Genomic DNA, 16,012 nt, shown 5'->3' on the forward strand with positions numbered 1-16,012 from the left:
GGGGCGCGGTCGGGTCGCGGCGCCGGCGCCCCGCGGTGCAATGGGGGCTCATTGCTCAGCGCTCACCGGTGTCGAACGGCTGCCATTGGCGGCGGCCAGCTGTCCGGACCGCCGCGCCGACAGTCGACAATCGGCGACAGACAGGTGCTGGTCTGACAGTCTCACTGCGTTACTCTTCTGACTTTCATCTTTACATACGGGATCAGCCAATCAGATGTGATGTGAATACGGACACACAGTCAGGAGTGTCGTGATGCGATAGGACACAACCGTGCCGGAGCTCACTCGTTGTTCACATTCAGTCAGCGCTTGGTCCTCGGTGTCCCGGTCTCCGTCCTGGGCTCCATCCCTCTCCAGTTGATGGGCTTGTCCATCAACTTGCTCCGTGTCCTTCCTCTCCCCCGCAGTAACGGATACCTCCGTGTCCTTCCTCTCCCCCGCAGTAACGGATACCGGCGCGGACGGTACCCGATGGCCCGGGTGACGGCCGGTGACGCCCCGGCCGACCGGCTGACTGATGACGTCCCCCGACACGGGCAGCAGCCGTCGGCCCGCCGCCGGTCCCTGAGACTGGGCTGGTCACTGAGAACAGGCTGGTTTTGAGACCTGACGCCTGGTCCCTGAGACGGAGCTGGTTAGACCACCCCTGGCCTTCGGTCGCACTGTTCCCCGCTGCGCTGCACGGGTCCTGTGAAGGAGACTGCGGCGCTCGGACCCCGCCGGGACGACCCGGCGTTACCCGCGGACTGCGCCGCTCCCGCGCCTACCGCACCCGCTCCTGGCCCTCTGAGGCGAGGTCACCGGCCGGCGGTGGCGTGCTGCGACCAGCGGCCTCACCTCAGCTCAGCTCAGTCCCGACTCACCCAGCAGCCTCAGCTCAGCTCAGCTCAGTCCCGACTCACCCAGCCGAGCTGGGTTCGCAAACAAAGCGGGCCGTCCGGCCGGCGCGCGTGACGCCTCATATCGACCGTCTGCGGATTTCGTAATGGAGCCGATATTATGCATCGCTGTGACTACTGTATGCGGGCCCCGGGCCGATTGAGCTGTCGAAATACAACACCCGGGGGCGATATGAACATTAATGGTGCCCACGTATGCACCGGACGGCTGGTCCAACATCACCGGGGAGCCATAGTCGGCTGCGGCGCGGGCGGCGGCCGTTTGATGGGGCGCCGGCCCAGCGCTGGCCGTTTGATGGGGCGCCGGCCCAGCGCTGGCCGTTTGATGGGGCGCCGGCCCAGCGCTGGCCGTTTGATGGGGCGCCGGCCCAGCGCTGGCCGTTTGATGGGGCGCCGGCCCAGCGCTGGCCGTTTGATGGGGCGCCGGCCCAGCGCTGGCCGTTTGATGGGGCGCCGGCCCAGCGCTGGCCGTTTGATGGAGCTCCCGCCCAGCGCTGGCCGTTTGATGGAGCTCCCGCCCAGCGCTGGTGGATGGGAGCGGTGGGAAGCTCAGCGCTGGCCGATGGGAGCGATGTGAAGCTCAGCGCTGGCCGATGGGAGCGGTGGGAGGCCCGGCCCTGGTCGATGGGAGCGGTGGGAGGCTGAGAGACATTTGAGTTGCTGGTCGGTAGCCACGTTTATGTACCGCTGCTGCTCTGGTGCTCAGGAACACAGAGAAGACTGGGGTCGGCAGAGGTTCATGGTGGGACATTAGTTGTTCACTCTACTCGAGACCACGGTCTGCTGCAAACCGAATAAGTACAGTTATTTCCCAAGGTCTTACGAAATTCATATATTTAAGACTTGTAAACAATATCGCGTTCTAAACGAAACGACTTCTGCCAGCCAACTATTTGCGTTGCCTAAAATTAAATGGGCAGATGTGTAGCATTTCAGTGTAGTGCGTTTAGTCTTCTCCCCACGCGTTCTCTTCCCATCGCGTTCCGTTCGGTTCGGTGCCATTATCTTTCCCGCACTCCTCGTCCCCCGGTGGGTCGCTCCGACACCCGGTCCGCCGGGCCGCTCGGTCGCTCGGACGCGCGGTCCGCCGGGTCGGTCGGCCGTTTGGCCGCGCCGCTCAATGGCCGGCCGGTCGGCTCGCCGGTGTCGGCCGACGCGCCGCCCGCGGCGCCCCGTCGCGCCCGACGCGCCGCCGGCGGCGGCAGTCGGCCGGGGGCGGCGGCGCGGGCCGGCGGCCGGTGGTCTAGTGTGAGCGGGCGGTGCCGATGTGGTGGCTGTGTGGTGCGGTGTCCGCCGGCGGAGAGGCGCCGTGCTGTGACGCTCCCTGTGGTCCTCGGTCGCGGTGAGCTGCCATGGTGCTGACGCCTGCCCAGAAGCAGCAGCGCCACTCGTGGTGCACCGAGTGGCTGACATCCCTGCGGCCGGCCGCCGCCTGCCCGGACGGCGCGCCTTCCTGCCGCACCTGCGACTCGCGCTGCAGCCCGTCTGCCGGCCGCGCCGCGCCGCCGGGGCCGGCCGGTAGCGCGTCCAACAACAACGGCCCGCTGCCGGCCGGCGAGCGGCGTCGGCGCCGGGCCGCCCGCTCCCTGGGCCGCGAACTGTCGCCGGCGGCGGACCGGTGCCGCGCGCCGATCGCCGCGCCCGAGGACCTGGAAGAGGCCGGCGGCATGTGGAGCCGCATCAGGAGGCTGACGCCGACCCGCTCGCTGCCGCGGCCGGGCCGCCGCCGCAGCGGCGCCTGGAGGCCGTTCGAGGAGGTGCCGGGCAGGCGGCAGCAGGCGGCGTCCAGGGCGGAGGCGGAGGCGGGCGCGCTGGCCGAGCAGCTGCGGCGCGAGCTGGCCACGTGCGCCGACCAGGTACTGGAGCGCGCGCTAGGGTGGTGGGAGGGACGGCAGGGCTACCGGCTGACTGGATAAACAGGTGCTCGTATGTCGGGAGGGGTGCCAGCCTGACTCGGCTGCCGCACACAATAGACTGTGTCTGCAGCTGTCCTTGGCTGGGCTAACCAGCGTCTGTGAATACACTCCCAGTGGTAGCCTGATTGCGGCCCAGCCACTGCGCCTGTTAATCACCCTCACTAGCGGGCGGGGGGGGGGGGACGAGTCGGACAGCTTGTTTCCTCAGTGCGACAACCTGTTAGCACCCTCGTCAGCGGCGAGTTTACGCCGGAGTTTACACGTGGGCTCGTCCCCCGGCGTGTCGGTTTGTGCCGGTTTGCCGGTCGGTTTACGCTCGACGGTCGTCGCCCCGCTCGGGGGGCGCGTGCTGCCTTTGTAGCGGGCCGAGCCGGCGCTAACTTCATCGCGCTCACACCATTGGCTCTGAATGAGCCGCGCCGGCCGGCCGGCCTTCCATTGTTCGCAGTGACGGCTCCCCTGGCCCGTCCCTCGTCATCCCGTCGTTACTATCCGCTGCCGCAGCACGTCCCCGTCCCGTCCCCGCTGCCGCCACCCCGTCCCCTGCCCTGTGCCGTCCTGCCCTGTGCCGTCCCCCGGCCTGCCCCACTTCTGTCGGTCTCGTTACCGGGCGGACCCAGACGCCGCGCCGGCCAGACTAGCAGAGCGTCGGCCGCCAGCGCCCCTCCCGATCTTGGCACCCGGCTGGGCGGCCAGACCGTGTCTGTGGCCAGGTAACCGGCACCCACTGGGCGGGATGGGCGGCGCCTGGTCCCGGTGAGCCGGAAACGGCCGGCGGCGCCCGCGGCACATATCACCAGTCACGCCGCCGATAATGCCGCAGTGTGTTTGCGTTGGTGGCGCGCCGTTGCCATGGCCGCCCCGGTGCGTCTGTTTCAGTTGTCATGCTCACGCCCGGTGCGTCTGGTTCAGTTGTCATGCCCACGCCCGGTGCCGTCTCGTCTCCGGCCGCCGCCGGGGCGGGACGGGACGCCGAGACCATCGATCGGCTCGGCGGTCCGCTGCTCCTACGGACAGTCACAGGTGTGGAGCTAGCCGGGCCCGGCCGAGGTCCACTCACAGGTAATCACACCTGTGGCTACCGGCTGACCAGGTGTAGATTGGGGACCGAGCTGCCCTCGATCACGCCGACCTGGCCAGGAGCGGTGCTCCACGCGGGTAACTGGCGACGGTCGGAACCGCCACTGAGTTCTAAAGTCGCTCAGACCGCGGTCGATTCTCATCTCCGGCTGGATCTGGGCCCCAAGCTGAGAGGTTTTTTTTTTTTTTTTTTGAATTTTGCATCCCGGTTGCACTAAGGCATACCGGGGAGGGGAAGCTAATAGCTGGCAATGAGCCAGATCTTCGGTTTTACGTTACTTTACCACCGGCTATTCAAGACCGGCCCAAAACTAGCGACTAAGGCAAATAGCTACGTTATACCGGCTCATGTGACGTCCGGTGGGAGGAAAGCTAGGGAGAGCCGAAAAGAAGGCCAGAGTGGCAAGGCCGAGATTTAGATGAATTTTAGTACTTACTTCTGATGTCTTGCAGCTGTATCTTCGTGTTTTGTTGTGTGGTGTTGTTTCGTGGAGTGTTTGTTGTGCATGATTTCTACCAGGAAAAGTCCTAACTAGAAAAAACCTGGTGCCTAGCCAAGAGGGCAAAACCTGTGCGTTTTTGCCAAATTGCACAGGAAAAATCCCTTTAGAAGTAATTACTTTACGTTATATCACTAGAGTGTCACTGTTTTGTGGGTCTATGAATGACTGAAAGGTAGAGGGTAGTACCGGTGATGCATCAGCCTCAATTGAAGCCAATGCCGCATCGGTGGGCCAGGAGGAGGTCAAAATCGGTAGGGTTCCCCCGACGCCGCCACCAGCACGCCCGCCGGCGCCGACCGCCGCCGGACCCAGCCCCCCGCCCCGCCCCTACCCCATCAGCTAACGCGGAAGGGCCAGGTGCGAGCCGGGCCCCAAGCAGCGACCGGCGCCGCCAAGCGCGCCGACAACAACGCGAGCTGAACCAAAGTTTCAATTCCAGTGAAGTCTCATATTCGGGTAGTCATAGTCGGTTGGTGTCAATGTTGGTAGCAATTTTTGGCTCTCCCATCGGTAATGAAGTAGCTCTTAGAGCTGACGCTGCGACTCAGTGGTTGTCACGTTAGAACTAGGTAACGTCGGGAAGTCGCGTTCAGTAAGCCCGGTCAGGCCTTGTCGTGCCCCAGTGGCGAGGGAGGAGAGCCACATCCCCCCGGCACCAGGGTTGTCCATAGGGGAGCCCTTAACGCCCGGCGGCAGCTGGCCGAACAGGTTCCCCCCCTGAAAGGCTTAATAACCAGCCGGTTTAGGACCGACCAATCCTGTGTCTCGAGTGGGCCTCAACCGTTAAGCGGGATCCCTGTCGAGAACCGGGCGAGACCCAGAAGGAGGAAGTCAAGTCCAGTTGGGACCCCAGGATGTGTCCAGGCGCGCCGTCAGCAACGCTAGGAGGACGGATGTCAATTCAGTGAAGTCTCATATTCGGGTAGTCATAGTCGGTTGGTGTCAATGTTGGTAGCAAATTTTGGCTCTCCCATCTGTAATGAAGTAGCTCTTGGAGCTGACGCTGCGACTCAGTGGTTGTCACGTTAGAACTTGGTAACGTCGGGAAGTCACGTTCAGTAAGCCCGGTCAGGCCTTGTCGTGCCCCAGTGGCGAGGGAGGAGAGCCACATCCCCCCGACACCAGGGTTGTCCATAGGGGAGCCCTTAACGCCCGGCGGCAGCTGGCCGAACAGGTTCCCCCCCTGAAAGGCTTAATAACCAGCCGGTTTAGGACCGACCAATCCTGTGTCTCGAGTGGGCCTCAACCGTTAAGCGGGATCCCTGTCGAGAACCGGGCGAGACCCAGAAGGAGGAAGTCAAGTCCAATTGGGACCCCAGGATAGGTCCCGGGCTCCGTCAAACCTCATGTTAAATGGAATTTTCTAGTTTTGTGTTGTGCAAAAAGTTAAAAAGCAGTTCTAGCAAATCTGGATAGGTATCTCCTAGTATATTTTCGATGTTGAAAGTTATTTTATGTCTTTGCGTGTAATCAATCAATGGTTGTCTAAAACGATGATATTGTGGGCAGCTTATAAGAAAATGTTTTATATTATATCTAACGTAATCCCCGCAATAGTGACAGTTTGGAGGAGGCGTTCCTTCTATAATGTAATTATGTGTAATTTTGGTGTGACCCATCCGTAGTCTAGCAAGTATGATTTCCTTAATTCTAGTATCCTGACTAGAGGAGTGCCAATGTCCCACCTCTTGCTTAATAGGGTAAAGGTGAAAATGTGGGTTTACGTTCCAATCAAGTTGGAAAGATTTTTAGAGGCTAATGCTATTGCGTTAAGGTAATCATTGACTGGGCAGCTAATTTGATTTTGTTGGGGGTCATTCAAGCTTTCTTTGGCTGCCAGGTCAGCTCGATCATTTCCACTTATCCCGCTATGACCGGGAATCCAAAGAAATTTGATGTTATGATTATTGGTATTAATAAATGATCTTATTTCATCCACTATGGGATGTGATAGTGAGTTGAGAGAGGCCAGAGCACAAATAGCTGCTCTAGAGTCTGAGCAAATGACTGCGTTATCAATGCTTTCGGTATTTACGTATTTTAGAGCTGCAAATATCGCAGAAAGTTCTGCTGTATATATAGAAGCAATGTCTGGTAGCCGGAAAAAAAGAGTAAAGTTATTGTGCACAATTGCTGCACCTGTGCTGTTCTCTGATTTGGAACCGTCGGTATATATAAAATCATACTCATTATGTTCGTTTTTGAATTCATTGAACATCTCCTGGATTTCTAGGGGGTGTATTAGGATTTTTGGGTCAGAGAAAAGAAGTGTTGTATCTATAGTTCGTTTTTTTTCAAAAGGACGCTGGCTCAAAGTTCATTATCGAAGCTCTCACGTGAGTTTTGGCAGCTTCAGCGTCTGGCTAAGAATTTCTTGCCGAAAAAATGATCGATTTCAAATTGTGCTCGGTAAATGCATGGAAATTGTGACTTCAAAAATGAGCATACTATGATGACGTCACTGGTGGCAGCTGGCACCCAATGTCCGTACGAAAGCATTCGTTGCCAACGAATTTTGAGAAAACTTCGTTTTTTTGCTCTTACCGAGGCCCGAATCGAGTAAGCGATTCTTTCCATGATAGTTATGCATTGCATTGCAATGCAAGTTCCACAGCATGACGTCACCACTGTTCTCATGTCTAGTTCCAAAACGCAGGCATGGAATTTACCGGGAATAATTCACATGTTAAAATAAGGCGACGTTCGAGTTTCTCGGGTTCAGTTTTTGCCCGTTTTGCTCGCTAAAACACGTGCTTGTTCGAAAAACATACTTTGAGCCAGCGTCCTTTTGAAAAAAAACGAACTATAGTGGTTCAAATAGCCAGAAGGGCTGCAATTTGGGAACCAATTTAACCTTAGGTGGGTCAATTTTGTGATCTTGCAATACTTTGCTTATCCTTACGTTAATTGTTCGATAACGAGCTTGTTTGGTAGTTAGCCGTTGAGGTACTGGAATGTTCAGAATTTGAGTAGTAAGATTTTCAGGCCGCGCCATTGAGCGAATATAGAATCTCAGTAGTTGAGTATCCCTTCGCCTTGCGAGTGGGGGAATATTTGTATCTATATTGAGATTCATTGCCGGAGTTGTTCTAAGACCTCCTGTTATTATTCTAAGTGCTGCATTTTGAATTACTTCTAGTTTGTTAAGGACCGTTTGAGATATATCACCGAACAAAAAAGCATTGTAGTCTAGAATGGGTCGAATTAGAGATGTATAGAGGCGAAGGAGCGTACGACGGTCCGCTCCCCATGTCCTTCCTGCTATACATTTAAGAACATTTATGCGGCGGGCGCATCTAGCTTTGAGTTTTTCTACGTGATCATTGAAGGTTAGGCGTCTGTCTAGTGTCAAGCCGAGGTATTTAAATGACGTAACTAGTGGGATAATTTGACCATTCAAATGCAAGGGGATGCGTGGAGAAATGTGCAGACGCTGCGTTGAGAAAATCATGGTAGCTGATTTTGCAGGGGAAATAAACACACCCCATCGGGAGCACCATTCTTGGATCAGATTTAGAGCTAACTGGATATATTCATTTGCCTTATCTACGCTGGGGTGTGAAAACCATATCGCCAGATCATCAGCGTAAAGAGAAAACTTAATATTAGAAGAAATACTAGGGAGTTCTTTGCAAATATCATTAATAAGCATCAGAAAAAGCGTAGGTGAGAGCGGACTACCCTGAGGTATTCCATGCTCTTGTGATGTGCGCACTGAGTGTGCTACGCCACACCTAACAGAGAAAGTTCGGTTACTAATGAAATTTCGGAGGTAAGTGGCGAGAAGGCCGCGAACGCCCATTTGGTGTAATTTAATTAGGAGGGCAGAATGATGTACTTTATCAAAGGCGGCCTTAAGATCAAGAAAGAGTGCTACCGTTACGTTATTGTTTTGAAATCCGCGCTGTACTGAGTCAATTATATGGACTAGGCCGTCGGAAGTGGATCGGCCAGGTCTAAAGCCGTTTTGACAGTTTGTAAGTTTATTGTTTGATTCAATGTAAACTCTAATTCGACTATTCACCATTCTTTCTAGGATTTTTGAGGCACAACTACATAGAGAAATGGGGCGATAACTGGAGGGATCCTTTGGATCTTTTCCGAATTTTAGTATGGGGATAAGCGTCGCATCTTTCCAAGTATCAGGGAAGCTACCTTCTTCCCAGAGTTTATTTATTGCACTAAGAAATATTTCAAGTCCAGACTCTGAAAGATTTCGAAAAAAGGGGTAGGCTAGAAGGTCTGGACCAACTGAAGTATTACCGCATTTGCTGATGGCAAGTTGAAGCTCTTTTAGTACAAATGGTTGATTGTAATGCTCTGTGTTGTCAGATTCGAAGTGGAGTGTTGAAAGTATGGTGTTGAGAGTGTTGTGTTGTTGCTGTGTGTAGATGTTGTGTGCTGATACTCGAGCGTAATGGGCTGCAAACTGGTTTGCAACGTCGTAAGGTGTGGTGTATTGTATGTTTTCAATTGAGAGATGAGGTATTTTAAAGTTAGGTTTACGTTTGAGTTTAAAGCATCTAATAAGGTTCCATATCTCACTAAGGGGGGTAAATCTGTTAAATTTACTGGAAAATTCTTCCCACGCCTCACGTTTTGCTTTAAGGATTGTCATTTTAGCATCATATCTAGCTTGCCTAGCCTCCTGTTCGTATCTAGGCGTAATATGTCTTTGGAAAGCCCGCAACGCTCTGCGTCTCCGGGCTACCGCTTTCCTACATTCATCGTTCCACCAAGGTGCGTGTTTTTGATCTTTCCGACCTGTATTACGGGGTATATTGTCAAAAGCAGCTTGTGATATTACGTTAAGTATTTGATTTATTTCAATACATTCATTTTCGGTTTCAATTAGATTCTCATCAACGTATTCTCTAAATTTATTCCAGTCTGCTTTCTTAAATCTCCATTTTGGCATAAACAATTCTTGTTGTATTGAAGGTGCTCCTATCATAATATGAATGGGAAAATGATCGCTAAAGTAAGTATCGATTTGAACTTCTGGTTTAAAAATAGGCGCTATTCTAGGTGTTGATATAACAAGGTCAATTACTGACTGGGTATGTCTCTCAGTTGAAAGACTTTGTCGTGTTGGAGTAGTGTCGTTGAGAAAGACAAGCTGATGCTGGTCAAGTAGGGTGTTGAGTATGTTTCCGCGAGTGTTGTTTGTGGAGCAGCCCCAGGCTACGTGATGAGCATTAAAATCACCAAGTATGAGGGTCGGGGTAGGTAGTTGTTCAAAAAACCTATCAATTTCTTCACTAGGGATAACATTAGTTGGAGAAAGGTAAACTGATATTACGTTGATACTTTGTTCTGCAAGTTGAACATTAGTTGCTACATAATTAAGCGTCGAGTCTACGTTAAATTGATAGTGGAGAAGCTTATTTGATATATAAAGTGCCGTGCCACCTCGGCGGGGTTGTTCATTTACGTTATTGAAGTAGGCTGAGTAACCAGGCAAAGTAAAGGAATAGTTCTCAGCGTCTGAATCAAGGAAGCGGGTTTCTTGTATTGCGGCTATCAATGGTTTTTTGTCGGTCATATATTCTCGGAATTCTCCCCAATGGGATACTAGCGAGCTTGTATTCCATTGGAGAATGAATTCCTGTCTGATGCTACCCATGTTAGTGGTTAGAAAACTTTAGAGCGTGGTTTGACGGAGAACCGGGGAGCTCTGGGTGGTGGACGGGGATAAGGTCCGCGAGCTGCACCTGGAGACTGTGCGATTACGCAGCCGCAAAGACTGCTCTGAGTCAAGGGGCGACTGGTTCTCCGTTATTGTTGAGTTCACGTCCTCTTCAGTGACACTGACTTCGTGTTCCACTGTTGAGGCTTCCGAGAGTGGGGAGTTGAAAGGGGACTCCGTTTCCGCCGGGCTTCCCAGCTGGTCCCCATCTTTCAGTGTAGCGACACTTTCAGTCGCTACGGGGGGTGCATGCGCAGTTATCTCTTTTCCGGATTCCTGCGCATGTGGCGCCGCTGCGCTCTTTGCGTCAGCAGGATGGCGCGGGTCGGGAGTCAGGTTAGACTGCCCCTGGTCGGAGTTGGATCGAGTTTGAGCGTGCTCTGCGCGCTCGGACTCTTCTGATCGGGTCGGGTGAGCGACAGCTGGCTGAGGGCCGGCTGCGTTTGGGCCACTTTGAATGGGTCGGCGCTGTGCGTGCTCGTCCCTGTGACCTGGAGCTCGCTTAGCGTGCTCCTGTCGGGTGTTCGTCAGAGGTGGCTCAGCGGCTCTGTCGCTTCGAATGGGTTGGCGCTGTGGGCGCTCATCCCTGCGACCTTGGTTGGGTTGATGCTCTTCCCGGTTGGGGTCGAGCCACTGCTGCGTGCGCTGGGCGCGTGCCGGCAGCTCTGGGAACTCTTGTTCCTCCGGGGGCCAGATGGGGCGGTTGAACCGCGGCCCGCGAGCATGATGCTCCTCTCGGGCGCGGGCCTGTTCGGTCCGGTGGAGTTCGGCGGAATACCGCCGGATGGGGCATCGCCTGTCCCAGGCAGGGTGTTCACCGCCACAGTGGGCACAGGTGCAGCTCGCGGCCTCACAGAGTTCTGTCGGGTGCTCGTCCGCGCACCTGCCACACAGCGGGTTACGGCGGCGGCAGTGTCGGGTGGGGTGATTTGCCCAGCAATTTTGGCACAGGGGCGGGGGCGGGACCCAGGGATCCACCTGTACCCGGGCATACCCGCACTGGATGTGGGTGGGGAGCTCTGTGCCCGCGAAGCTGACCCTGATGGTAGGGTTTGGTCCTCGCGTCGCGAGGTTCCTTGAGGGCATTCGCTGCACCCGGATGACTTTTTGGGGGGCGAGCTCTTTCAGGAGATCGGTGTTGGACATGTCCGACAGCATTTCGCTGCGGATCACGCCGTGCACACTGTTTAGGTGCACCGCCACTTGCACGTTGACATCTTGACCCAAGATGGACTGGGTCGCGAGTGCTTTTTTGGTCTGGTTCAGGTTGTGGGTCTTTAGTAGGAGGGCTCCCGACCGGATCGGTTTAGCGTCCAGAACGGGGCCGAGCAAACGGTCAACTTCGCGGGCGAGAGCGAAGGGGTTTGTCTTTTTAAAGTCCGTGGACTTGTCTTTTTTGGTTGCCAGGAGGAAGCAAGCTCCCTCCGGCGGTCTGTCGTTTAGTTCGAGGATGGCAGGGGGATCCTCCCCCTGCCGATACATGACCGGTACGGTCGAACTTGAGACTAAGTCGAAGATAGCTGATGAAAAAAAAAATATAAAAAAATTGGGCGGAGCGGGCCGGCTTGCCGGTTACCGCGGAAAACCCGACTCACCGCGAGGAGGAAAGATGAGCGATGGGGGAGGGGGGAGACTAAGAGTCTCCCGAAGAGCGGGTGATAGGAAAGATGGAAAAGTCGACCTTGCCCTGTATGACCTACCTAATTAGCTAAGCATATAGGGCTGAAGGCCAGGCAGAGGCGACCGGCACCAGTTGGTGCGCGGATAGCACGGCGAACCGTGTGCGCCCACCGCTGTAACGTGGCGAACCGCCCCCGTCACAGCAAGTGTCCCTGGAAGCTGAGAGGGGATGTGGTGCACTGAGCTGTGGCATGGCGGACCGTGCGGGAAATGTGCGGACGTTGTGACCTGAGCTCCCCGTCGATCCCGATCGACCTGTCCTGTGCAGCTGCGTGATGGCGCTCCGCCGGTGTGCGTGTCGTCGCCGGCGTGTGGCGACGCACCCGTCCCTCCCGCCCGTCGGCCGCCAGTGCCACCCCCGCGTTACGGGCCCCGACCCGTCCCAGGACCGCCACTGGAGGCCGCGGCGCCCCGGACGGTGTCAGCCGCCGGCGCCTCGGGTGGGATCAGCCGCCGGCGCGTGGGCAGTGTCCGCTTCCGCCGGGGCCCGGCGATGGCCCATTGTCGGCAGCTGGGCAGGTGTACAGGGTGTCCCATAAGTTCGTTCTCACCTTTTATTTGCATGTAAAACATAGTACACTGCGTTTTGATATGTTTATAACCCCTCAATGTGCTCCCCATTTCATAGGCAAACACGTTAATACATGCTGCGACATGCCAACCGGTATGTTTGGCAGCATAGCAGGCTTGAAGTTAGCCCAGACTGACTTGGCATGCGCCGTGAGCTCCTCAATGCTGGAACACCGCTTCGCTTCGACGAGCCTCGATTTCAATATTCCCAACACATTTTTATGAAATTTGGATCCGATGAGTTGCCTGGGATGTGATCTTGCCACACACGCCTATCACAGTCTCCTGGCACTGCTTTTATGCTTTGCTTGACCTCTGCACTGATGCACTGTCTTGCTTGAAGATGGGCCTACGACCTCACGGATGCCATTTTCTTCTAAAAAAATGTGGTCATACTTGCGGTTCGAGTTAAGCTAGAAAGCTGAAACTCCTCCTAGATCTTCTTGGAGAAGCATTCTGCGTCCCAAGACTGTTTCTGGAGCATCAATCGCAACGTGATCAGTGTCTGGACGCATATTACTCCACATTACCGTGACCCTGGCCTTTTGCATAGGAATAAAGCTGGATGACACAAAGGCCTTTTCCGTCGCCCATATGGGACCGTTTTGGGGTTTGGACGGGTGTTTTATCTCGAGCACGGACTAGGTAGTCCAGATGACCACATTGATGTTATCGGCCCTCCAGTTTTTTTAGCCTCAGGCATAACGAAACACATGTTTGGCCATTTTAAGACGTTTTTGACTGTTTTGAGCCCTCCAGTAAGTAGAGCTTAAGTGACCTTGAGTTAGGTACCCCGAAATGATACTCTTAGACAGCTGGTAATGCATCCTGAAAAGCCTGTTTACCAACTTTCTAACGCTAAGACCTTTTTGACGGCCATTTTGGCGCCACACAGTTTTGGCCACATGGCTCACTCGTGAAAGCTGACAAAAAAAGAGCATAAACTTGCAGCGATTGACTCCCGACAAATCATCGGCGTCACTTGTTGACTGTGCGTCCAGTTAGCGACAGACATTGGCTACATACTGGATGGCCTCAATCACCCTCAACCGTCGTGAATGGCCCAGTGCGGTCTAAATACCGAGACGTTCCCGTATCAGAGACCTCTATGTTGCGGCGTAAGCCGTCTCCAAAGGAAGTGAACTCTCTGGCAAAAAATATTTTGTCTAGACGAATTATTTACCGTGGAGCACATTCACAGTTGCCATGGCAACCCCAAAAGCTCAGTTACAAAATGAATTAAGCGTGGCTTTAAATAAGAGAGCCTCTAAAAGAAAAATTTAGGTGAGAAGGAACTTATGGGACACCCTGTACGGTATCGGGCGGCAGGTCCGGCTCCGAGCCAGTGCAGTGGGTCGGTTCAGGTGCGCCGTGGGCTCTGGTGACGACCGGCGCCGGATCAGGCCGGGTGGGCTCCATTCCCCGAACACCGGAGCCGTACGACAGCGCCGCGTCGGGCTGGCGCGATCCGCAGCCGGAGCCGTACGACAGCGCCGCGTCGGGCTGGCGCGATCCGCAGCCGGGCCGGGCCGTCAGCCGCGGCAGTAACTGAGCGTCTCCAAAGTAACAGCACCGTGTCCGTGGTAACGCCGCAGTTTCTTGGGCTTGATATCGCCCGGCCGGCGTCGCTGGGGTGTCTGTCATCAATACCTGCCTCCGGTCGGTGGTGAGAGCTGGGTCCGCCCCCCCCCCCCCCCCTGTCTCTGGTCAGTGCTCCCCACCACCTGAGGTCAGTGATCGACCCGAGGTCCGCTTCCTCCCTCGACTCGCACCTGCCCTCGACGCAGGTGCGGGCAGCGGGCGGCGGGAGAAACGTGGTGATACGATCCCCTACCGACGCGGCTGTCGGCGCGCCTGTTGCGGCGACAGCGGCGGCGCGGCTGGGACGATAGACGGCGCGGCTGCGGCGGACGGCGCCGGTAAATAGGAAGTGGCGGCGGCCGTGCGGTGCCGGCTGCCGTGCTACCGGCGGCGGGCCCGCTGCCGTGCCGAGCGGTGGGCGGCGGCACGGCCCCATCCGATATATCGGTCCGTGATTAACTCAGCGTTCGGCCGCACAATCCGGCCGTAATGCGTTTATTTGCGGAGGAATTAGGCGGGCTCTGTGTGGCTAGAGTGCGGCTTTGGTGGGATCACGCCATCGAGGCTCGCCCGCACGCCACTGCTCGCACGACCTCGGTGCTCCGCACGGGAGCCGGGCCCGCCCGGGCGGCGACTGGCTGCCAGCCCGGGCGAACTATCCCGGCGCTGAAATTATTCCAGCGGGAACATCCCCGACGTGCTACCGGCTCCGGTGCTCTCGTGGCCGGCGAATGACGTCTCACTCGCAGCTTAACGAGATGTACCGGCTCGTATCTTCCACCGGAGTTTCTGGGACTCGGAGCGGCACCTCTGACTGGATGGATGAGATGTGCTGGACCCTGCGCCGTTTTCTGCTTCCAGTGACGCCACAGGGGCTGATGGTAATGACTGAGGGATGTGTGGCGAGTGTCGGAGACTGGCGGGGTGATCGGGTGTCACCTCTGTTAGTGACCAGTCGCCTGGCGGAGTCAGTGGACAGTGCCACGCCAGGCGGGACGGATCAGGACGGACGGAGAGACTGGCGCCAGTCTGCTGTCCCTGGCGCCCGACCGCACTGGTGCCCGGAGTTCTCAAGATTCGATGGAGATGATGTCAGCTGTGTTACCAAACCTGACGTGACCTGACCTGACCGGACTGCTGTCCTGTGTTCCCAGGAGGCGGTCGAGGCGCTGGTGGCCGACTACCTGCAGCGGTTCTCTCAGATCGCCGGCCCGCTCATCAACTGCGCGCCGATCCTTAACTGGTTCGAGCTCGACAACCGCGGCAACCGGCTGCTGGTGGCCGACGACTCGGACATCAACACGCCGGCCGTGGCCGCCGCGCTCGTCGGGAAACGCTACGTGGCACAGGCCAGCGACGAAATCAGCCTGGAGGTGAGCGGCGGCGGGGCCGAAGAGTGTCGGCAGGACGGGGAGGAGGTGAGCGGGGGGGTGGGGGCCCGGGAGTGTCGGCGGGACGGGGAGGGAGCTGTCACTTGTCAGGTGGTGCGGGCTCGGTGAACTCGGAGCAGTGCCTGGTGGGTTGGCTCAGAAATTTGATTGTCTTTCTACGGCACTGAATCTTCGGAACTGTATGATAAAATGCATACTCGAGCATATGCTTGGGGTGTCGTCTCCAGATGCTTGGTTGGTAGATGCATCAGAGACACATAGGCCTATGGCGGAAAGCGGCTGTTTCATAGATAAAAGGCACGCCTGGGAATGTAAAGGGATGTGCGCGTCTGTTCTGCGTGTGCCCTCACGTCGTTTAGAACACCTGGGGTGTCCGATTTCACACCATTCAGCTGAGGTACCGCCGGTCTCCCGGGACCCATTCGAGGGCTGTTATCGCTGCTGTATCAGTGGGACGGGGCGGCAGATAGCGGTGCGTCCCCGAGCCGGGTGGGGCATGAACGGGGCGCTGCGGGCCTGCCGGCTGAGATCGGTCGCCAGCGCGGAGAGACTGTCATATCCTCTGCCTGGTGTGAGGGTGACGGTGTGTCACTCGTGACAGCTGACCCGTGGCAGGCGTGGCATGACAGCTGACATGGCACTGACTCCGTGGCAGGCGACATTGTCCGACTCTCGCTACACCGGCACTGCACCCTCCTGCTCG

General features: G+C 56.4%; 1 protein-coding gene across 1 annotated transcript in view; it reads left to right on the forward strand.

Moving 5' to 3' along the window:
- LOC122387601 (rho GTPase-activating protein 32-like) overlaps positions 1-16,012 on the forward strand; it is a 133,677-nt gene that overhangs the window by 94,278 nt on the left and 23,387 nt on the right. Inside the window, exon 6 of the mRNA XM_043377941.1 lies at positions 15,073-15,291. Coding sequence (XP_043233876.1) covers positions 15,073-15,291 — 219 coding nt within the window. The remainder of the gene's footprint in view (positions 1-15,072; positions 15,292-16,012) is intronic.

This window comes from Amphibalanus amphitrite, unplaced genomic scaffold, assembly GCF_019059575.1.
Source record: "Amphibalanus amphitrite isolate SeventyFive unplaced genomic scaffold, NRLGWU_Aamphi_draft 000291F_arrow, whole genome shotgun sequence".
Taxonomy (NCBI): domain Eukaryota; kingdom Metazoa; phylum Arthropoda; class Thecostraca; order Balanomorpha; family Balanidae; genus Amphibalanus; species Amphibalanus amphitrite.